The sequence below is a fragment of the Vespula pensylvanica genome, chromosome 11 (genome assembly GCF_014466175.1).
Source record: "Vespula pensylvanica isolate Volc-1 chromosome 11, ASM1446617v1, whole genome shotgun sequence".
Taxonomy (NCBI): Eukaryota; Metazoa; Arthropoda; class Insecta; order Hymenoptera; family Vespidae; genus Vespula; species Vespula pensylvanica.
In genome coordinates this window covers 3,249,277-3,273,998 of record NC_057695.1, presented here as the reverse complement: position 1 = coordinate 3,273,998, position 24,722 = coordinate 3,249,277, and the positions used below count along the sequence as shown (strand labels likewise).

At 39.3% G+C, this 24,722-nt stretch overlaps 2 protein-coding genes across 6 annotated transcripts in view; both read left to right on the top strand.

Moving 5' to 3' along the window:
* Nucleotides 1-11,000, top strand: part of LOC122633146 (HIV Tat-specific factor 1 homolog) — a 38,150-nt gene extending 27,150 nt beyond the window's left edge. For both annotated transcript variants that reach the window (XM_043820716.1, XM_043820715.1), the window contains exons 4-7: nucleotides 2,357-2,523; nucleotides 6,912-7,098; nucleotides 9,286-9,422; nucleotides 9,829-11,000. In XM_043820716.1, the coding sequence (XP_043676651.1) occupies nucleotides 2,357-2,523; nucleotides 6,912-7,098; nucleotides 9,286-9,422; nucleotides 9,829-9,940 (603 nt within the window). In that variant the 3' untranslated portion in view covers nucleotides 9,941-11,000. The remainder of the gene's footprint in view (nucleotides 1-2,356; nucleotides 2,524-6,911; nucleotides 7,099-9,285; nucleotides 9,423-9,828) is intronic.
* A 2,531-nt stretch (nucleotides 11,001-13,531) lies between these two features.
* Nucleotides 13,532-24,722, top strand: part of LOC122633148 (protein vestigial) — a 52,197-nt gene continuing 41,006 nt past the window's right edge. For 3 of the 4 annotated variants that reach the window (XR_006328047.1, XR_006328046.1, XM_043820718.1), the window contains exon 1: nucleotides 13,536-14,837. Coding sequence is in view for 2 of the 4 variants with exons in the window: in XM_043820718.1 (XP_043676653.1) it covers nucleotides 14,649-14,837 (189 nt within the window). In the remaining 2 variants the exon portion in view is untranslated. Of the gene's footprint in view, nucleotides 14,838-24,722 lie in introns of all 4 variants that reach the window. The other variant, XM_043820719.1, reaches the window with a different exon arrangement.

Sequence of the window (24,722 nt, the reverse complement as noted above, 5' to 3'; positions counted from 1 at the left end):
CTCTCATTTTCTCTAGTAATGCAAAACGAACTTGAAAATGAAGGAAGCTGGGTGCGAGACTCGAAGCTAAACACCAAACAACATTTCTCCGTCTTGTGAGAGACAAGTACGGAATATGAGATAAGAAAGAAAGAGAAAGAAACAGGTGGTAGCTTAAACGTCTCGTTACTTCGCGTTCCCATTCTCTTTGATTATTTTCTTTTCTTTTCTCACTCGTTTTTCAGTTTCGCAAAGCTTGCTGAAGAATTCCTTCATTCGTCTATATCTCTTAACAGCACTCTAGAAAAACTTGCAAAAAGTGAAAAGCATCCTCTTCTATTCCGTTTTCTTTTTCGTATGTCCGTATTCACATTTAACCCTTTGAGTAGTACGTACGTAGTAGTTACGTCATATTTTAGTTGGGTCGTAGTAGTAGGAACGTACATGTACATCGTTCTTAGTTTTATGACGGTTTGGAAGTTAGTTTTGCCGTTATTTGAAACTTTGTGTTCAAAGAGTTAAAGTCACTCTGACGCTCGTTCTCGCATTGTAAAGGGAGAGGTAGAGTGATATATTAACGGGTACAAAAGCGAAGCAAGCAAGTTAAAATAATGTCGGCCTTGTATTCGAGGCAACATCAATGTGTAATTTGTATAAAATTATTTAATGACGGATCAATGAGTTAATTCAGTTTTAATAAAAATTTGTATTATTTAAAACATTATTTATCGCTTTTGTAATTTTTTTTTCCTTCCTTTTATAAGCAAATCTCACGTTTATCAAAGCAATGAAATAGCAATATTGCACGTAATAAAAAAATCGGAACATATATTTTCATTCGACGCAAAAGACGTTCCCATCATGCTGAATCGCGTATCTTTTTCTTGTATCTGTAATATCTCTCGGTTTCTTCGTTTATTATTTACCCATGACTAACCATCGTTCCCATACAAAGATGTGAACTTTTTTTTATTTCTCGAAGAGTAGTTACTTCTCCAAAGATGGAATTCATACCGATCGTTGCTCAGAAGAAACTCATACTATCAATCGACCGATCAATCGATCCTGCGTTGTGAAAGCTCTCAGGATCCGTCGTTCGCATTCGATCGTAATGTATTCAAGAAGGATCATGATGTATTCGAGAGGATCGGCTTGGTCGATCGTTCTTAACGTAATACTACGAACATGACGTCATCTTCAGAAATGATTTCCAGCAACGAAGATTTTGAAAATAAATCTGACGAAAGGATTGGGTCTTTTTCTATTTTCAGATTGTACAAACTATATTCGTGAGGTTACGATCGATTTGGCATCCAAAGGATTGAATAATATGTCACAGCTGCCTGAATGTGTCATAGTTATCAATAAGTTTTGATTTTTATCAAGATTAATAATTTTAAGACGAAAATGTCAAGAAGATATTTTGATATATAAATCGCAAGCTTGCAAAATATCAATATTAATCGTATTCTAATTAGAAATGACCTAAAATTAGTATTAGTTTTAATTTATTTTAAGTTTTAATTTATAAAATTATATTTTGCCTTTTCATTCCTTTGCCCTTTTTTAATCGGTTACATGTTTCATCATTGTGGAAATAATTATGTTATCTTTAGTCAACCTATTTCTTTCTGATTTTTTAAAAAACTCTTAGAACTATACTATATTTTGAATCTTTTCTCATCTAATGAATATAAACCTTTGCATTTGCAATCCTCTCAGATATTTTTCGAAAGCATACGATTAATTATGCACGATAGTGTATATACTCAATTACTGAATTCCTCAAGAAAAGATAGAATTTATCGGAGTGGGATGTCATGGATTATGGAAGAGATAGTTTCTCGTGTACATAGACTTTAATGAAACAGGCATAATATAGAAGAAGAAAAAAAGAGATAGAGAGAAAAAAAGAGAGTCGATCGTATGTAAGTATCTGCGATGAATTTATCGACGTATCTCTACGTGCGATGTCCATTCGCAATGAGAATGAACGCTGACCATTGCTTCAGTACAATAAATAGGAACTTCAGGCTGTTGCATGCGACCGGTACATTTTTTGTAGCGTGTGATAATTATTATTGGCATTCGTGCACGCAAAAACATATACATACGTTCGAGATACGTCGCGATCGATTCTATCAAATCGCCTGATGACCGTTCACGGACGAATTAATTAACGTTGCCGTTGTCAAGTTGCTTCCGAATGACGTGATTTGTATTTGATATTAATTAATGCTATTGGAATCAATAATATAAGCAAGCATCATTTGGGTACTAATTTTTATCCCAAGAAGAAAGACATCGTTCTTTCTAATTGATTTCATATATTTTTTTATAACTTTCTAATGTAACAATCTGATTGTTTTATGTCCAGGTGGAATCCGTTGACTTAGCATTGAAAATTCTGGACGGTTGGCAGATAAGAGGAAAAACATTATCGGTGCAAAGAGCGAAGTTTCAAATGAAGGGAGAGTACGACCCAGCATTGAAACCAAAACGAAAAAAGAAAGACAAAGATCGACAGAAGAAGATCCAAGAGAGGTTGGTTCGAAATCACTTTGTGGTTTGGTGTTTAAATTTTTTAATTTAATTTCAATTCACGTTTAAACTACACCTTTCTACAAGAAGGATAGAGCGTTGATGAACATCGATCAAGGAGCTCTCATCAACGTCCCACTTCCAAGGAAAGAGATCATTCATTCTCGGAAAAAATCTTCGATCTTTTCAGGACGTGCGCAAGTACCCGAGTTTTTGTCGAGAAAAAAAGATCGGAAGATTCAAGCGAGCTTCGATCTTCCATTAAAATACTTTCTCTTCCTCTCTCTCTCTCTCTCTCTCTCTCTCTCTCTCTCTCTCTCTCTCTCTCTCTCTCTCTCTCTCTCTCTCTTTCTCTCTCATTCTCCCTTACGATTTCCTTTCATCCGCGAGAGTTGTTCATTCATCTTCTCTCTTCTTCTGATACGTATACACAGGCATACATACATACTCTGTCCTTTTCTCTCTTTTTCTCGAGCAATCTCACGAGCTGGACCACAGCATCCCGGTGTAAACGGTCTCGTTTCTATCCTCGGGGAATCGAGATATGTTTCATCTTGTCGTTCATCTCCTTTCCTTTTTCGTACGTCTATAGGTATAGAAGTGTATGTATGTACGTACGTCTGTATGTGTGTGCGAAAAGAAGGGACAGAACAGGGAGAGGACGAATGGATGGATGTATCGCGCACGTGCACCGGATACCACGAAGCCTTTGGACCACGTTCGTGCCAGCCAGACTGCTTGGCGTTGGCGGTTCCGGTAAAAGCACCAGCTGTTCACGTCGATTACCCTTCTGCTGCTGTTGCAGAAGTAACAGTAGCAGCCGAGATGCAACGTGCATGAAACGATGCGTATCGAAAACTTTCTTTTTTTCTTTTCTCTTCTCCTCATCGATGATTCGATATCAAATTTCTCTGAATGTGAAAGGTTTTCCCTTTTCTTATTATTGTTCTTATGTTTTTAAGAAGAAATTTTCATTCGTATAATCATATTTTATTTCTACTAGGAAGATCATGAACGTGACTGTACATAAGTACTTATTCTCGCGTGATCAACTAAAGACAGCCAAGTTCTGTCTACATATATATACTTTACATTTGCTTCTTGCGGAGGAGTAACCGAAGAAAACAAGTGTGGTAACGTGATCACTCGAATAGGTCATTCTCTTCGCATTGCTAGTTTATATGATTTTTACTTCAGGTCTAGGACGATTCCCTAGATTTTTTCTTTCTTTACCATAAGAATGATGGATGAAAATTGGATAGATTGGACAATTCTTCTCGCTTATTCTCTGAATTGGATAAATGATACTTTAAAAAAAATACTAAAAAAAAAAAAACGGTAGGGTTCCAATATAGAATTATCTTCAATGGTATATCTGATTTCATGGACAATTGAGGTTGATCTTCAATCCTCCCTCGTTGTGAGACACCACGAAGGTGTTTCTTCACAACATACCATGTAATCATGGGTTGTGCAGATTCAGATTGGTCTGATGTCTTCGTTCGCGAGAATGATTATCTGCCCCGTAGGGCAAGCAATGTCGAAGGTTCGATGCCCTGAACTTGGCGAAAACCAGTTATTTGCAACGCGGCCACTCTTTCGTTCCTCAGCTTAACCGGAAGTTTTCGAAGTAACGGTCTTTCGACATTTGCAAATCTGTTACCTTCCTTCTCATTGAACATCTTTTCTTTCTTCGTATAGGTGCTCGTACTCGAACCCTATCGCTTCTCGAAGTTCTCACGCCATCGAACATCTCATTTTCATGGACGTCAGTCTTGATTCTCTTTCGGTTCAAGAGATAATCACGAAAGCAAAGTTTATAGCCTGATAAGATTCATCCGAAGAGATAAAAAAAAAAGTATTGATGTTCTGAAATTAATCTTCTTAACACGTTGAGCGCTGCATGGTCCACCGATGACTCATGTCGAACTTTCCATTCCAAACGTTATGGTTATTTTATTTAAAATAAAACATCATCATAAAATGCTTCATAATATTACCAGTTGATCATACATAACATAAATATCATGTAGAATGCAATTTTCATATCGTGAACCATCGATGGATCACAAACGTTTTCACAAGGGAGCGTACTGTTATTATCTTTAAGTTATCAATTGTGTCTTTTTATATTTTACACCTTCCTCTGTCCATTAATAATTTTTTTAGTTTTATGAATGTTATAACTCATATTTTATAAGCATTTACAATGAATGCAATAATTTAAGCCATCCATGAAAATAACCCGGCATCCAATTATTGGTAATTAGTCTTATCAATATCCACCCATCATACTCGAACATTATAACTAATTTGCGAATGCATCGCTATAAAATATCCCATATATGTGATTTATCAAAACGATTTTAGATGCATCAAAGAAAAAAAATGTTTGATAAAATAGTAGTCCTTAGAAGATTGATATATGGAAATAACTGATAATGTTTGAATTACCATAATCGACATTCGTAAAGCATAAGTAAAAGTATTTGGTAGGCGTTAAGTTAATTTCTTTTATAAATAAAAAATAATACTTTGATTACTAGCTTCGTGCGAGACGGTGCTCGTCGGAAAGACGATGACGATGATGACGATGTGATAGCTTTTATATTCATAGTGACTGTACAGCAATCTCTGAATATTAATATCCGTTCGATAATTCTTCCCGCTAATGAAACTCGACGATTGAAAAGGGAGAGGGGATTACTCGCGAAGGCGTTTGGTCGATGAGCCATTAATTGATTTTCGACCTCACGGTTCGTTTATACCATTTGACTTTCGCCTCTCTGGATGATATTAATATTGATATAACAATATAAAAATGGTGCCATTGAAGCCGACGTCGAGAATCAATGGAATATGAAGATTTCGTGAAAATAAAAAAAGATCTTTAAGAAACATAAAATATAGTTGATACGGGCGCCAGCTGTATTTTCCTGACATTTCAGTTTTATTTACGGGCTCCTAGGAAATAGACGTTTAAACATCTTGCTCGCAGCAACTGGGAAGAAGATGCCACACACGATGCTATGAATTGTTGGGTCTCATTAGTCAGAGTACGGGAGTTCTATCGTGGGATATGTACCTTACGCAAGATGTAGGAATCTCTGGGTTTACTTCAATATTTTTCCTAGATATAATCAATCGAAAAAGAACCACGATAGATCCCTATCTTGTTTGTCATAGATTCCGATTATGAATTTTTAAATCGATCGTGTCAGATTTCTTCACCAATGAGATTTCCTTACCAGATTATATATAATGTTTTCTGAACGCTGTTATTACGTCAACAAATAGTACAATTATTATTATACCGTGTGACGTTAGATGTAAAACATTTGATGTATTTATTCAAGGTCTCCCAAGGATCATACTTTTCTTGTTGCGTCTCTTTCGTTAAACGGTATGCTTTATTAAACTCAACGAGGGCGTAAAATCATCCTATTTCTCGGTAGTCATTTATTCACGCCTTTATACGAGACATGGACACTTCTAGCGTACTCTTACCACGTTTTCATCGCGTTCTTGCTCTCTCAGTGACTTGTATTGGCAAAAACACTAAGCGAAAGGCAACTGGTGTTTTACTTAAGAATGTAAAAGACATCGAGTTGCACTTACAACAAACATTTATTACTCATTAGAGTATACGTAGGTATATATCAAACATTTATCCCATCGAATTCGAAGATTTATAAATATTTGAATAAATAATAGGCTATTTTATTAAAAAGAGAAAAATGTTCGTAAACATCATTTATAGGTACAAAGTTAAAATAAAGGAAGAAAAAGAGGAAGATAGCAAAAGAAAATTTGTGAAACCATTTATGGCTCAGTCTGTGAAATTATTTCCTCTTACGTGGCTTGCGTATTCGCAAGGATTTTAGTTTCCGAGACTAAAGTAGAGTCTAAGTGTAGCAAGCATAAATTTTCATATGTGATATACGTGCATGAATCTACACTGGCGTCTCTCTCTCTCTCTCTCTCTCTCTCTCTCTCTCTCTCTCTCTCTCTCTCCTCTTCTCTTCTCTCTCTCTTTCTCCTAGTTTAATGTTTCCGAATATACTGCCTTCGATCTTGTACACGAAGCATTGTACAAGACCTCCCTTGTGAAACGTGTTTTCGTATACTATACGTGTGTGTTACGTTGTGTGCGTTTATCGCACGTACGTATATACATGCAGCTTAGTGCTCCTCTTCGCAGTTGTAATGCAAAGATACGACGTTCACGAATTATGTTGTTCCCTCGAGCACGCTGTGGTGTTTGGAAGCCTCCGTTCGTTATTAGCATATATAACTATGCGAATATGGGTCATCCTAGAAGGAGATATTGAATCCTATAATCAGCATATTAATTATAATGGTCTCTAAGTATACGTGCATTTACGTTACAGATTATTCGATTGGAGGCCAGATCGATTGCCGGGTGAACCACTGAAATGCGAGAGAGTTGTGATAATAAAAAATCTTTTCTCACCGAAAGATTTCGATCAGGAGGTCGCTCTTCTTCTGGAGTATCAGCAGGACATTCGACAGGAATGTCAAAAGTGTGGGGATGTTAGGAAAGTTATCATATATGATGTAAGTAATATCATCAATTCATTCCTACCCGAAATTGAATGAAAATAGAAAAAATGTAAGCCGAAAAAAACAGACACGCTAAAAAAAAATATATAACATCATAGTTAATGTTAACGTACGACATGGTAAATTTTTTCTTTATGACTCGAGGGCGATAAATTATGCATTAAGTTCAAATTGTGCTTTATGAGTAGACGCCATTACGCAAGCGGCGCCATGGGATCCGCACGGGAAGGTTAGCATGACATTTTTGTTCTAGCCGTTCTATCTCTGCGCTTGACGTAAAATTCCGCGATCGTAAAAATAAAATAGACGAAATGATATTCGCGTAAAATCAATTTAAGCCGATCGTGAGTGTTTTTTCATTTACGCGAAACCACGCGTATTGCCAGTCTCGTATTCCTCGACGAGAGAAGCGATATTTTTGTATCTCTTTTTTTCGTATTTTTTTGTTTGTTTTTTTTATTATTTCGTAATTAAAAAGTCTGCTAATTGAATTTTGATGAAATTGCAACGAGCGAACGTTTCCAAAGCAACCGATGTTAATTGGGAACGAAACGAACATTGAAAGATTCCTATTTTAGTAGAAAAGTATACACGACCCAGATTTGAGAGAACGCTTCTTTGCCAGAATCACTGTTCGAAAGAGAAGAACGAACTTAGAATAGAACGGATCGCTTAGAAACGATCAAACTTTCGTCGGTTCGGCAAGGGTGTGCTTTGCTGCGTGAAAGCAGAAAGTACAAAGAGGATAATAGAAAATTCTCCTTGCGAACGATACAAATAAACGATTCTTTGCTAGAGAAGGAGGTAGTGGAGATGGAATGGGGAAAGGACATAACCCCATAAATTCGCCGCGGGACACTCCCTAGTCGTCGAGTCTCAACCGTGAATCTATTCAATGTCAAAGTGAATTCCTTCCTCTCTCCTCTTCTCTTCCTACTGTCTTTTCTCTCTCCCTGTTGTTGTCTCCTCTTGTACGTGAGGTCGGCGCGAAAAATAGCGCCGACTTCAAAAGAAACGACGACGCGCCTTAGAACTTTCGGCCTTTTGCAGCCAATTTACTTTGCGGTGAACACGCTGAACCAGTTTCGCTTTCTTCAAATTCGCTGGTTAGCCACACGTGCTTCGAAATTATTTCGTGACTGTGAATAATCGAAATTTTCTTTTTTCTCTTCTTCTCTAACTCAATCCTTTCATTTTTCATTCCCTCGCGTTTCAGTATCATACTACATTTCTTGACCTAATCGTAAAGTCTTTGACCGTTCCGAGAAGATTACAGTTATGAATAAATGAAGTACATACATAGGCCGAGAAGTACAACGTGCTTGATGGGACAAAACACGACACAACGACGATAGGTTTCTACGTCGTATACTTCCGAACGGCGACAAAGGAACAAAGAGGTTCGTGTCGAGCGTGTTCCCAGCAGTAAAATTAATGCTCGAAACCGAAGGGTCCATAAATTGCGGTTCAAGGCGAAGCGAAAAAATATCACCAAGGGCCGACGGCGACAAGGAGGCGGATTTTTAACTTGGCTCGATGCGACGTTTTTGAACCGTCTCGAGGTTGAACTTGGAATACGAACGGCGTAAAAAAAGCGAAGGTCTTCATTTGATTGTACGAAGAAGGATTTCCAGATAATTTCATTGTCGTGTCTGGTACATTATGAACAAATTTAAGACGATTTTTTGCGTCTGGCTTATTATTGGAAGAGTTATTCAATTTGAAAATCGATATGTTGATTGACTTTTAGAATCCTCGAAATAATAAGGAAATATTACTTCCTCTTCGTGACGAGAGAATAAAAAAAGCAGTCGTTTAAATTGTTCATAGTTGTCTTTTTGAAGTACGATTATCTTAAATTTCAGCATTAAACTAATGAAATTCTTTAATAATAACGTCAGGATATAACCACTGTACATTTGATGAAAACCGCACTTATTTAATAATTACTTCTGTTTCCACTTAAGCTGTTTCGATTACTAGGTAAGTCGGAATTAGGACTTTTAGATAATATCTTCTCGTGAAAAGCATTAAGAATGTTCATTTCATATTCTTCTCGCGCATTTCCCTCTGAACGCACCGCTTGCAGAAAATGTCTTCATTATATTAATTGTAATTTACTTTCGATACTAATTGACAAAAGTACTTTATATTAATTAAAATGCATTTATGTGATTGTAGCGGCATCCCGAAGGAGTTGCTCAGGTAACTTTTCGTGAACCTGCTGAGGCTCAAGCTTGCGTTCAATTGTTAAATGGACGTTGGTTTAGTCAAAGAAAAATATCAGCCGAAATTTGGGATGGCAAAACCAAGTACAAGTAAGTTTATCAACAGCAAATTTCTTCTTTATCAACTGCAGATATTTTACTTTCGACTCTTGATAATATAGATATTTACTTTAACTATAGTAGCTGGTATGCGAAGCGATTTACTTTATCGACAATCGGCAAATTATTCATTGAGATAAAATTTTATATTATTTTTATTTTAGAATAATTATTCCACATGAATAACATAATATCTTATTTTTAAATCAAACTTAAAAGATTATTAAATGTCCATAAAACGCTTGCAGGAAAAATTATCAATTAAATCACAACTTTGTCTGATATTTCCAAATGTTTTATTCTTATTTATACACAAGTCACGCACAAATATCCTGTAGTAGAAACATTTTTGTAAATTGATCGCATTATATTTGCAAATTCTATGATTTGCTCCCAGAATTACCGAAACGGATGCTGAGATCGAGGCGCGATTAGACAAATGGGACGAGTTTTTGGAGCAAGAGGACGAAAAGGAGAAGAAAGGAGGCGGCGAAGGTGGAAGAAGCTAAGTTTGAGGTGAAGAAGGTGGAGGGAAAGGTTGACGACAACAAAAAAATAGAAGCGAAGTCTTCGGAATAGAGAAGCGGTGTATAAATGATATAGGATGATATATGAAATTGCAACGATTTTGTTCGGTCAATTATTTTTAGACAAGGACTCGAGCCGTCGACAAAAAAGACATAGCGAAATAACTTCGATATTTATTTTTTGTCACTCCCCAAGATATCGATCTACTTACACGGATCGTACTACAGTAAGCATTTCTTTCCTTTGCGTTCCAATTCGCTTGTGATTTCCGTCGTTTTACCATATCCAAGTCGTCGTGCTATATTATTATCAACGTCGTTGAGCAGATTGTTAGCGATTGCGGATAAAAAAAAAACGATGAACTTTTTCGAGCCATATCCTTCCTTAAATCTTTCATCGTCGTTGCATCAATAGCCGACGCATTGCAAGTACAAAATATATTATCATTGCAAATCGAATGGTGTTCGGTTTATATACGGTAATATAAATATTAAAGAGCGCCCAGTCTTATATTTAGTATTAACAAAGTACGTAAAGCCATTCCTTACGGAAATACCGACGATATTTCTTGATCGTAGAAAACTGCTCTGCTGAGTTACAAAGCATTTGTTAATACGGAGAGTGTAAAAGTGAACAATCCTTTTCTCTCCCCACTTCTGCGCTCAGTTCACTTCTATCCCGCACTTTATAAAACGTCGAGGGATAATGTAAAGCGTTACATTACTGACGTTCTTCGGATTACGCGATGCAATTTGATCGAAACGCGTTTCGCGTGCTTCGGCATACGAGAAGAGATCATACGGAACGAACCGAAGTGACTGACCTAGGTTCGATTCGAACGTTCGAGACGAGAAAGCGCATTCCCCTTCTTTTTGGAATTTTTTTCCTCTTCGTATTTTCAGTTCAGTCATACGAAGAGTTTTAGATTAATCAGCCAACAAATCGCATGTATCTATTACATTAGTTTGATTATAATTGTATGATAATATTGTTTGTCTTTAGATAATATTAATAATAAAATGCTCCAACGCGTCGCTCTCATTTAAATTCCTTTCTATTAAAGGATTACGATATAGGATTTCTATGACATCTTCATTTTAGAATGTACAGATTGTAAAGTTAAGGGAAAATTACAAAATTAAAAAACAATATGTTCGCGCTAAAGGTAACGGTCGTGAAAGGACTTGGAAGAGAAGAAAAAAGAGAGAGAAAGAGAAAGGAAAGGAAGGTAGATCTCCTGGAATTCCCTAATTTGCTATTTTGGCATTCCTCACGATCCTTATGTTGTGTCCCATTCGTGGGACTTCTCTCCTGAGAGGTTGCTGCCGATCTGTCAAAAAACGCGATTCTTCGGTCGCCGCTACGGCCTTCTTCTTTCTCCCCTTCTTCTTCTTCTCTTTCTCCGCCGCAGTATCCGAATGTTGGAAGATCTGTGTTTTCACCCGTTTGAGAAACAGTCGATTCTTGCTAGGAAGTAAATTACGACGGCGCGAGTCGTTGCTAATCGACCGATTCACAGAATCTAATTACGAAGGAAGATGGAGAAATACTCGTTATATCATCATTTCTTGAAACAAGTAATTGGAAGTTCTGTATCTTTCGTTAACGTTTATGAGCTCACGATGTAATTGGAATATGTAAAATTGAAATAATTACACCACGTTTCTGAGATCTTTAAAAAACTACATATTCACATTATATTGGGGAACATTATTTTTATATCACGCAGTTGCGAGAAAGACTCTGACGCAACGCATATCGATTATTCTTAATCTGTCTGTACATAATGAAAGCCACGAAGCATCAATACTCTCGCATGACGGGATCGCGTTACGAGTCTTTCGATTGATAGTCCTATCGTTTATTCGTCTACAGGAGGTATCCTTCCGTGAAATGCGAGAATGAAAGCATATTTCGTACGTCTCGACCTTTCAATGATGGGAAGAAGGGAGGAAAAGAGAACGAGGAGCTTCACCCCACTTGGTAATATCACTCACAAATTTAATGCTCGACTATTAGCAGGAGGAGTTGCAGGGGTGAATTGCGCGTCTTCCATTGTTGAAGTGGCCACGTGCAGGATGACTGCCACCCCGCTATGAAGCGTTTGATCGGTGATCCGACGTTAGGCCGAACGTATTGAGTAGAGCAAAGGTCGACTCGCATAAAAAGTCTTACCCCGTTTCACGCTCGTCGACGGTTTATTGGATTTGTTCGACACTCCCCAAAGATAGAGACCTGCTAGATTACACATCGGATTAGTTATAGTCTTCTACATTCGACACGGTCGAGTGTGCTGCCGTTAGGACGACGATGTGTCTCAACATTTAGAACTATTCGATTCAGGTGAACTGGAACAGGTTGTAGATTGTGTAGTTTGGGACTAGTGATGAAATGTATTGCTTTGTGATCCACTTATCGGTTTTAACATTTTCTATTCCAAAGGTTATGATTCTTCCAACTTGAACGCGAAGGATCAAGTATCAAGTACGTGTAATTACGTCTATTATATTACGGTTAAAATCAAACATAACCAAGAGTTAATGTCCAATAAAATATAATTGAATAACAATACTAAGATTAGCTGATGAATTTTTTGTATCAATTTTTTTCGAACTTAAAATTGGATTGCATGTGTCAAAGGATGAACATGGTACTCGTGGCTTGACCCATTTCTTGTTAAATGAATCATCAGTTCAAGGTGTCGGAATACTTTTCGCTTGGCAGAAGATTCATAGTCACGTTCCAATTTTCTCAACAGGAAAAACCTGATTTTCTGAGGAGTTTAAGAAAATTCCTAACCAGCCTAACTTCGTTGGAGTTTCCTACCCTCTTTTGCTCTTTTCCACTTATCTCTTTTTCCTTGCCTCCCTGCGGAGGCAACCTTCACTGCTCTCTCGCCGAGGCAAATTAAGCTTCCCGAAACACCGCGAAACTGTTAATTAAGACTCATTATGCGCGCGGCTTGCCGAGTTCACCGGTAGCGTTAGAGAAGAGAGAGAAGTCGTAGGAGTGGGAGAAAGAGGAAGAGGTAGATAAGGTTCGGGGTTGTTGGGAAAAGGCGACTCGAAGCATGGTTAAAGCCGGACGAAGCGAGAAGGGTAGGCAAAGTTAGTGGGTACGGAAAGATAGAGAAAGAAAGACAAAACCAGAAGCAAATAGAAAGAGAGACAGGGGTAGAGTGTGGGTATCGAAGGGTAGGAGGAGGATTCAGTAGGAACTTCTTAATACCGTGCTGGGTAGTCCGGGTTCATTGTGGGATCAATACAGAGACGACGGTACGTAGGAGTGGCAACCGATGCCTCATTGGACGGTTGATTCTCGCTCGTTGATTGGCCGAGCTTGGTACTACCAGTAGGCGTTTCCTTTCGCCTGGTAACCCCTTCTTTTCCGAAAGGGGCTGATCGAAAAGGGAAGAGAAGGGAAAAGAGACCTTTCCGACCCTCCAGCCAGCTGAAGGAGAGGAGGACGTGCCACGCACGAAAAAGACGGAGAGAGAGAGGAAGAAAGAGAGAAAGAGAAAGAGTTAGAGCGGGTGGAAGGGAGAGGGGAACGAGAGAAAGAGAGAGAGAGAGAGAGGAGCCCGTCCATGGAGTTGGAAAAAGACGGCGGACGAGTCTAGGGGACGAGAGAGAGGGTGTCCAACGGTCGGTTCGGGGGGTTCAGTCTGTGTTCGCCCATCAGAGACACACCAGCGGTGTAATCTGGAGACAGCCGTTCCGTTCTCTCTATCTCTTTCTCTATCTCTATCCGTCGAACTCGTGCAGATCTCGCGTTCCTGTGTTTCGTGCTCCGTTCGTTCGTGTTTCTTTGGTAATCTTTGTCTATCTCTTTCTCGTTTGATAACAGGAAACGATCGACGTGCGATACGCACGAACGTGAGAAGTGAGTGTGATAATGCTCGGAGTATACGTGATCATTTTCGAGGTCTCTTAAAACGATTTAAAGGTGCCAGCTTGTCGGGAGTGTCAGGATCGACAAGACAGTTCCGTGTTTCTTGAGTTGAAAAAACAGGACAGATAGAACAGATCGATGTTGATCTATCGTCGATACTAGAATCCTGACACCGAAGAGAAAAAGCTGAAAGGAGTGGATCTGTCATCTCCTTACTTTGTTTCCTCTATCAAAAACGTCAGAAAGGAGGATCCATCTTCCCGCGTTTAACAAGAACCTTGATAAACCATCGAAATTTTCTTATCGCCTGCTATTGGATTCGTCAGCATGACAGCTTTTAAATTTGTGCCAAGGTCCTTTCTTTGCCCGTAGAAAGAAGTAATTTCGACGATGTACCATCTATACCAACTGTTGCGTTTCCGATAGCAGTGTCCGAGTGAAAGGCATAGACCGTCAAAACGCTTGCCGACGGACGATCATCGTAATCGTGTTGAGCGAGCATATCTTTTCGTTATCCAAACAAATTGTCGGGTTGTTCTAAATCGTTCGGAAGTTCAGTTAGGTAGTTAGAAGTCTCAGAGACAGAAGTTATCGGGTGCACGTGGCACGGTTGGATTGAGATTTTCACTTGACGTAAAATAAAAGAAAGAAGAGAGGAAGAAGAAGAAGAAAAAATAAGAGGAAGGTGATCAAGAGAGAGTGGAGGAGCCAAGTGGTGGTGGTATTAGAACGGGTGGTGCGACGTTCGGGTACGCAAGTCGGCAGGCCGGGTCTGGGGTGCCAAGCCCGGGCGGGGTGATGAGCTGCTCCGAGGTGATGTATCAATATTATCATCCTTACCTCTATTCGAGGGCACCGCCGCCGCCGCACCCGACCCACCCCCATGCGGCCCCACATGCGAATCCCCATGCGGCCCATCACAGTCCGGCAAGGCCGGCACCTTTTCAACCGTTTTCCTCCGCCACGGCGACGCATCAGTACGACAGGGTGAGCATCACCTCTTTTCTATCACAATGATAACATTATTTTTACATAAAAATCCCGTAAATGTTTTACTGACATGTTCGAGCAAATTACATTGTGCCTAGAAGTTGAGTTAAATCAATTGTTTTTGATATAGGATTAAATTCTTGATTAGGATATGTTAAATGCGCCAAGAGTTTATCAATCTTTCGGAATTTTGGTTTTTTTAATAATCTTACTTACAGCATTAGAAGTATCTACGCAATCAAAAAATCCTTCTATATGTTCAGAAGATAGTATATCTGTAGATATTGGAGCATATTTTTCAAAGTAGAACGGCATTTCCAGCATGTCAAATTAACGCTAACGAGCGAAAGGAATCGAATCGTGCCGAGAATTTAGATGTTAAGCGATCGTTATGGGCAGGTATCATTATTCAAAAGTGTATCGCGTGGGGAACGTGTATCGCGTTAAGAGTACAAGCTGGAGCGCTTAGACAAAGCATCGTTAAAGAGATTAGGAGCAACATTGTAACGCCTAAAGGCGTCGACGTTAAAGTGTCTCGGCGAATTTTAAAGTTCTCCAGGCGAATCGCTTAGATATTCTGTAACCACTTGGTATGTAATATCTTCTAATTGTATTTATCTTGTTTATAGTAAACAGTAAACGTATAATAAAGACTTTTAGAGTAGACGAAAAATTTAGACGATAAATATATTCTTATATTAGAAAATTTTATTTTCAACTTTTATTTTGATAATTTTACTAACTTACAACTTTTAATCTCATATTCGATTTTCTCAATAGCTCATTCGTCTCTATCAGTATTCAGCTGTGCACAATAATCGAGAAATCTCGAGAACTCTCGTTACTCGCTTCGCTTATGACTCGTTGCTCAATGACTTAATATTAACTCACAGGATGTAATTTATCGATATCACAGCAGAAGAATTTTGTGATTCCAAAGATTACAAACAGGTGCATCCAAAAATATCGGTCTTTTTTTAAAGCTACTCAAATATTCGTCCTGGTTTTTTTTTCCACATCGAACTTGACACTGATACATTCGTTATCAAGCTCGGCAAATTTCTCAAGTGAATGGTCCCGTAAAGGCAAGCCGTGTTTACAAACACGGTAGAAAAGCGAGGCGAGAAGATGTTTCACTCGGAGAGTCTTGAAATAGTTTAGGCAGAGCGATGAAGAAGAGAAGAGCAAGAGTCTCGGGAGGGGTAGATAGCCTCTGCATCATTTTAATCTGTCTGCTGGGAGGTCAGGCGTGTTTCTAGCCTCTGGTGCACCCATCCGTATGCTCATCCGTACACCACAGGGTGTCGAGTACCGGTTCGCCTGTTACTCCTGTCCTCGCGTCTTTTTCATTTCTCCTTTTCTTCCTTCTTCTCGTTCTCTCCTTATCTCCTTGTCTTTCAGTCTTTTCTTTTCATATATTAAGCCCCTCACCAATCAAGACGTCTATTTCGAAAGCTCTCTTCTCGTCTTTCGTGGCAAAGATGTTACATATATCTTTTCATTTTTTTTATCGTACAAATTTTTATTCGATGTTATCAAGAACGATTTTGTTTTATGGCTCTTCTTATTATAATGCTAATTTTTTGAATTTTTATTACGCGAAATGACGAGAAAATCGGTCCAATTTCATTATCAGTACTTTCTTCGTTTTATAACTCTTAGGAAGGGCCGACTCTTTCGTGTAGTAGAAGAAGAAGAAGAAGAAGAAGAAGAAGAGAAAGATGGAGAAGGAGAAGAGGAGGAGGAGGAAGAGGAGGACGGTGGTGATACTTCGTTATTCGGAAATGCACGGCATCTTTAAAGGCGCGTCGGTCTGCGTTTTATCGGTTTAACATTAAATTTCACTTACAATTGATAAGTCTAAGTGGTACGATAAATTCTTATCTTGTATTACTCCATGAGTTAGCGTGGCGTGACGCATTAATACGTTTACTTATAATCGTCGGGATATGTACGGATAATCGATTTTTGAAATCGGCAAACCGGAGGATCTCGACTGATCGGAAAAGTCGAGCGACGTGTTTACAGATCTTGCAGAAAACTTTACATGATCAAATGTAAACTATCTTTCGCTGAAAACTGGTTTTAATTAGATGTTTTCTTGACGATAAAAATTATCACAATCGTTATTCACGTTATCACGATTTATCACGAATTTATTAAATGATATGATCGATCAATGAAATATCAATATCATTTATTCGTTAGATATATCGAGATTTACCCCAATTTCTTTCGATTTTGATCACGATCTACCACGATCTGTAACTGGCTTCATCCTGAGCAACCTCAACGCAACATTCCAAGTCGATATAACTCGAGTCTTACCACCTTTTCGTATACGCTATAAATTCGTGTTGTGAAGTATCGCGCCGACGGACCACTTAAACTATTTATCACCTTATCTTAATCTACTTACCGCTAGGTGTATAAATCAACAAATATGTTAATGAGCGTCGAAGAAAAGATCTACACTCTGGAAAAAAAGAGAAGATCTGGACGTGGACCAAAGAAGGAAAAAAGAAATGGAATGATGAATAAAAAGTGAAAGACGAAACATTATTTTCGTATACCAATTTTATTTATTGCATAAATATAAATTTTTGACTTATAAATTTCAGATAATAATGAGCGATCAATTTGTAGTGTTTACAGATAATCTCTTAAAAAATTTTAATATATCTTGAAAGTCTTAAAAAATTTTAATCGTCCCAATAGATCAAAAGTTTTTCAGAATCTTGATAATCATAAAAGTCTCGTAAATTAAAATTGATTTATTAAACACGCGTGTATGTTACAAGGAAAACTTATGTCAGATAACTGGCTTAGATATCGACGAATAAACCAAAGATCAAAATTATAACTCGATAGTTGTCTTAATTAATTACTTGACTTGTTGATCATTCGATTTTGCGCAAGATCACTAACAAATAGAAATAAAGCATAGTATTATATATGGCATGATTAATATGGATACTTTGGAATCTATTAAATTACACGTAAGATTTAAATCGATTAAAAATATTTTCTATCTTGTCATTGATAAAAGGTAAATCACAGAAAGATCAAAGCCCGTAACGTTAATTGTCGTTACATCTCTGGAGAGTTTTCTCGTAAGGTATAAGAATCAGCATAGTGAAAGAGAAAAGAAGAAAGACGGAGAGAAAAAGAGAAGGGTTGTGAGACGGCAATAAAGCACGCTGTCGGTGCGTTTCGGTGCGCGCCGTGAGAAAACGGCGGGCAGAAGCGAAGCATTTTTAACGCGGCTGGCCTCGCTCTCCTGCACGCTCGCGCGCACGCGCGTATATTAGCCAACACGAGGAAAAACGCGGGGCTATTAATTCAAGGGGCCGGCACCGGGTGGACACCGGTCAGCGCCGGGCAAAGGAGCAAAATGAGCGTCTCTCGGGGGTCAGGCCCTAAATAAAAGGAAGGAACGTTTAAATAAAAGTAAACTCGTGTCGGCCGTCGCTCGCAAGGCGTGTGCGTTCGAGCGGAGTTCTCTTTCTCTCTTCTGGAATCGCGGCACGCTGGCTTTCGGGATAGAAAATCTTGCTTCTCTGTCCTCTTCTCTCTTCTTCTCTTTCTCTTTGCTCTTCTCTTCGTTCTTCTCTTCTTCCTTATCCTCCTGCGTACTCGTACGCCACCCGTTATACCCTCTCGTCCTGCGAGAAACCTGTCCGCCCGTCGAGATCGACCTTGCGTACGCGATCGCGCGCGCTTTACGCTTTTGCTCACCGTTATCTCACGATCGGAAGAGATGCGAGAACTTCGAGCGCAGACTCCGCTGAGTTCGCGGACCTTACTTACTTGGAATATATATCTTTACGTGCTTGGTTAACGTTGGAAATTGATTTGTTTCTTTTTTAAATGAGGATAAGTAGGTACATATATAGTTTAGTCATGATCATTTTCGATACAATCTTTGTCATCTTTTAATCTTTTAATCTTTCGATCTGTCGTTCGTTTAATCGCTAACGAGAGAAACCCGAAGGTAGATAGCAGCAGGACGCCCCGATGCCTTTCTCTTCGGGATTTAAAGCATGTAAATCCACGTGTAAAACAACAGTAATTTATAGTATTTAACAGGATGGAACATTGCTATCGTATTTCCAGCTAATGATTCAAATGCGACATGGACTTTTGAGAAGGATGATTTATACTTTGTTTTTTTTTCCGGCGCCGTACCTTAGCGTGCGCTGTCATTAATGAGCCAAGTGGTATATCATGGATCTCCAGAATTTATTTTTCTTCGAGTGTCCCGTAATGGACCGAATATTTCCTTCTTTCCGTCGAAGAAAAAAAGAAAAAGGGATGACATTCGTAGTTTCGAAGGAAATCGAATCGCTCAATGAAGATGATCATAATAAAAACGTCTCGAAGAAAAGGCAATAAAGTCATAAACGACATTTTAGTGTCAGAAAGGAGAACCATCCGTGACAGACAGGATGTATTGAAAACTCACAAAGGAATTTTTAGTGTCTCCTTCAAAAGGTTTACTGTGGTAACTCGTGGGGCCTCGTACAGACATCTAAAAATTTGTCGTTACGACTTTCGATATTGAAGAACTTTACTGAAAGTAAATAATTCATGATCCTGTCCTTCAACGAGGATTATCAAATTTCTATCAGAATTATAACATCGATCGAGACAACTCCAGGATTGCAGCAGAACATAACTTTTTCTTAAATTAACAAGGTGAACGAGAAGATGGGGGTTCGTATTTGGCAGACCGTGGCAATAAAGTCATAAACATATTTTTTAAGTGTCTAACTTAGGCCGGACCTCGAATACTGGTGTTATAAATTCTGGGACATACAAGGTGAAGAAATTATGAAAGACGAAAGAGGAAGAAAGAGAGATAGAAAACAACGGGAAGGTCGAAGACTGGAGTAAGGGAAGGGAGAGGACAGGTGCAGGTCGAAGTCCGTAAGAAGGTAGCTATCCTTCATTAGCACTCTCGTCTCTCGTTACGGGAGCTCCACTTCTTCTTCTTCAGGACTCACTCATACTCGCGCAGAATCCGTTGCTCTCCTACGGCCACTCCTCCTTGCAGTCTTTTCTCTTTCTCTACCTTTTCTTCTTCCCCCAGCGTTTTGAAAGTCAGTATCGTATTATGTCACCGCGCCTTTCCGTGACCAATAAAAAGTCATAATGGCGGTAAAAAGCGATCGTGTTACCACGAACGACATGGACTTTTCCCTCCAGCCTACCGGTTTCTCTTCGCTTCGCGGGAGAGTCAACTAGGAAGAGTAGGAAGAGAGACCGAGATAGAGATTATTTTGCCGAGAGCTCGGAACTCGTTTCAACTTGATTCCTACGAATTCGCAAGGAAATAAACAACGATATTGTGGAAATCATTAATAATCAAGAAGAATAGTTCCTTGTCTACGAGACTCATGTTGCTGTGGTTGTCGAGTCACACTCGTCGTTTAAATTTTGTCTTCTTACGAAAGAATTACGGAATCGCTGATAATAAGGATACGTTGGTGGATACTTATGATCATCGGTAGCACGTTTTAACGCTTCTTCTCGAAAGGAAAGAATCAGAACATCCTAATTCGAAGGTAGCTCCGATTATTCAAGAACGATAAGGCCGTACGTATCGAGCGAGAAGCGGTCCTGCTCACGCTCGTAAAAGCACATTTTCCCGGAGTATCCGAGCGATTAATGAACCGATGTTGCTTCGGACCACCCCGAAGGGTACGAGACTTTCTCTCTCCTTCTCTCTTTACAGTAGTAGACTGCGATGAGTTCGATAGATGGAAGAAACTTCTCTCGCAGAGAAACAGAGTTAACTTCTTCCTGACTATAATACCTAACCTATAAGCAGCTCCTGTCCGTCCTTCGACGCAGCAGGTCTCAAACGAACCGCGCCTTTACCTGACCAAGTTTTACGATCGTCGCGCCGAGGTGGCGATGTGTCCTCCCGTTATCGTCCTGGCGGGATCTGGACGGGCTTAAAGCACCGGCTCTCTCTCGTCGCGGTGCCTCTTATTATTTCTCTTTCTGCATCCTGCTCCTCCTCCTCTTCCTCTTCTTCCTCATCCTCATCCTCATCCTCATCGTCCCTTTTTTTTCATCTCCTCTTCTTGCTCTCTCTCTCTCTCTCTCTCTTTCTCTCACTTTGTGAGAAAGCAAAGGACCGATCGTATGTAAGTTCCACGCTGTTCCGCGACACGAGCCGCGCAACGATCTCGTTCGCCGATTTGATTCGAGTCTCGTTCTTTCTTTCGCCGATCGGAGATAACTCTTGGTTTCTTCACTGTGAAGAAGAAATCGAGTAATTCGAAGAAGGAGAAAGAGATAGGATTGAAGGTAGTATCGCTCGAATGTTAACGTTCTCATTTCTGTTATTTGTAATCGAATGAACAATTATCGTTGTTTCGAAACACTTTTTAATCATGTGAAAAACTGATTATGTTAATATCTTGTTTATCACTTATCTTTAATGCAATTTCTGGTAACTACTTTCTTGTGATCCTTTCTAATCAAGAACTACGGTCTACTCTGATTCCAGTATAACAAGAAAGAGAGAAAGAAAAAGACAGAAAGAGAGAGAGAAAGAGAGAGAGAGAGGCTCTCGTGGCGACACGTGGCCCGACGCGATAGCGGAGAACGCAGGACGAGAGCGTAAAAACGGTTCACTGAGTGCAGATAGAAGGCGTTTAGCGTATAAATTATAACGGCCCCGGTTGCTTTTTGCGCCGTCACATGTTGAGGCCTTTTTTTACGTTCCGTGTTTCCTAGGTTCCTACATAAATTAAAGGAGGAGGGACTCTCCTCCTTCTCCTCTTTCACTATAGGGCTTAAAAGGCTTTCTCTCTTTCACAGACAGAGACAAAGAGAGTACGTAAAAATATGAGACGCATGCGCGTATGCGTTCGTCGATATTACCGCCTAAGAGCGTATATGCCCTCACCGTGGTAGAAGTAACGTGTAATTATACCTTAACTACACACCGGCAACTTATTTATTAGGCTCTTTGCACTTTTTCGCGGCATGCTCGTATAAAGGAGGAGCGTTGTTTGCACACCGGATCGAATCTCAGTGTGCGGCTATTATCGTTCCGTACGAACGTCAAATCGCACTTTAATTTATTACACCGATCGATCGCTGAGAAATTCCATCAAAAAAAATGGAAATACGTGATCACTCTGCATTTTTCATCGTTCATCGGTGTTGAACTCTACGAACGACGATATTAGATCATTCAAAGTTACGTTCGATCAACAACGAATTGCGAAACTCGTTTCTAATCTACTTTTTACATTTCCATCGTCCAATTTTCATCAACTTACGAAAGCCAAACAGCTGTCAGTGTCGTTCGTAGTTTTCCCTAAAATCGTTTGCATTCTTCAAAGTGGTGATTCCATGAAGGAATCTCGATTGATCGGAGATTCGATTTGAAGCGTTGCTTGATAAGTGGTTACCTGTCCTAATCGAGTTAGGCTAAATGTCGAAGTTTTTCCATGAAAAACCTCTCTCCCTTTCGTGCGAATATTTACGTAAGTCGTACAAAAGGCATTTAAATGTTTGAATTATTCCGAAGAAGGAGATTGAGAACGATCTCACATGTTCTCTCTGTCTGTTTCTTTCTCTCATTCTTTCTCTCTGTCTGTCTTTCCGTTTTTCTTTTCCTGGAGAGCGAATTTTAATATCTTAGAACGCATTCGACAACTTTTTTCATGCATTTTCCTCGAGACTCATAGGAAAGATGACGTCGAATTCATTGACAGCTTTTTCGCGATGAAGTTAATCCATGGAACGTTTAGAACAGTTCAAGAGCATTCCGAGTCTTCGACGGTGGTCTTCCTAAGATATCTTATCGTTATTACTATCCTTCTCCGAATCACGAATAAAATCAATTTCTTAAATTTCAAATTTAAATTAAAGATTAGGAAAGTTAAAGGTAATCGATTCTTTGGAGAAAATTCAATTGCCTTTCTAAATATAAATCATAGACACTTACCCCTTGCTAAGTGTGTTTTGTGATCGTTTGAACGTGATCGAAGGAGACAGTTTCGAATAAAATTAGCATAAATTTGTGATAATGATGGCTCCTGTAAAGTCATAAAACGCGTTTTAAAGTGGCTGCCACTAGTCTTATATATGCGTACAGAACGAAGAAAGAGAGAAAGATAGGATATATATACACAAACACACACCTATATATATATATATATATATATATATATATATATATATATATATATATACAATCGATCGGATTGACACGTAACGATTTTTCCCATGAAAAGTGGGACGTAGCGATCGGCGACGATTTACTTTTCTCTTCCTGCCGATCTATCCTACCGACGTCTTATGGCGTCGAACTCGATGCCGAGCTCTCTCGAGCACAAGCATACCAGGCGATCGTATTAGGAGAGATCGACTACCGACTGTAATTTGTTGTTCTCGCTTCAGTGGAATAAATTTCCTCGGACTAGTTTCTCGGACCACCGCGAGACATTCTTTCCGCGAGATACGTATGCTTGAGAGAGAAAGAGAGAGGGCGTCTTATACAAGTAGAACAAAAAAATGATAGAAATCCGGGATTATCGAGCATCGGCTTCGTATTTTGTTTCGATCCATCTACTGTCAATGATCGGAAAACTTCATTCATTGGGATTTATTGTAACTTCCCCACGATAAATTCATTAAAGAATGTTTAGTTTTTAACATGTTACATCTAATCTTCTTTTTTTATGATCACTTGTTTGAAATTTTGTAGTAAATGATTGAAATAATTAAAAAATATAGTCTTTGATATGATTTTTCGATCACGGAATTGTTCGATAAAGTTTTACTCCGCTGAAAATTATCTGATATATCACATCATTTTGAATCAACATTTTAACAATAAGCGTTCTAATTTAATCATATACTCGAGATACTTGACCATCATATACCCAGTTCAAGAGATCGAAATACAAGGGAGTTTGTTCCACGAGGCACGTTATATAAGTATATGTAAAAAAGAGAAAAAGTCTGCTCGTAAAACGGGAATCATCTTCAGTTGACTACGGAAAAGCGCAGTAGACCTCGACGATAGGTTACATATTAGAAATTTACACGTAATGAGAGAGAGAGAGAGAGAGAGAAAGGGAAAGAGGAGAACGGAGATTAAAAAAAAGGTAAAGAAACCCGCGCCTTGAACTTAACCCTTTGACCAGACGATGAACATTTTCCCGAAGTAGCGAACCGTGATGAAGCCTCATCCCCCTCTACCTCTCCGTCTCTCACCCTTTCTTTTTTATCTCTCTTAGCGCCATACATTTTATAATTGTCTGCTTCACCGTCCTTCTTCCTCGCCTCGGCAAAACCCTTTTTGTATCTCCGTCTCTCCTTTTCCTGTTTCAAGTATCGTATGTATTCCGCTCACGTATAATGTTTCTCTCTTTCTCTTTCTCTCTCTCTCTCTCTCTCTCTCTCTCTCTCTCTCTCTCTCTCTCTCTTTCCCTCGCTCTCACGTGTGCGCGCGCGCACGTTTCACGGGCTCAAAGCACACCGATATCCTTGTGCAACTCGCTCTTGGCTTCTCTGCGCTCTCGCACATTGCGCTCAGTCACGCGAACGTCTCTCGTCGGCATTTTCATATCTTTCGCGCGTACGCGCTCAGACGCGCGGGCGCGCGCGCGCGCACAAGCACCGCTAAAAGAGGGAAAAACAAATTAATTACGATCGAAGTTCGCGGTCGTGGAGCCGTCGTAAAACCGAACCGGTTGACCCCATCGTCGTGGACTCAACGCTAGTCATCCCCATCTTTCGAAAATTTTCTTTAGCAGCGAATAATTCCGTTTTGTTGTAAGGTTATAAGACAAAAAGAAAAAATAAATAAAAAAGAAATAATGATTCTGAGAGTTTCCGAAGGTTTCCATG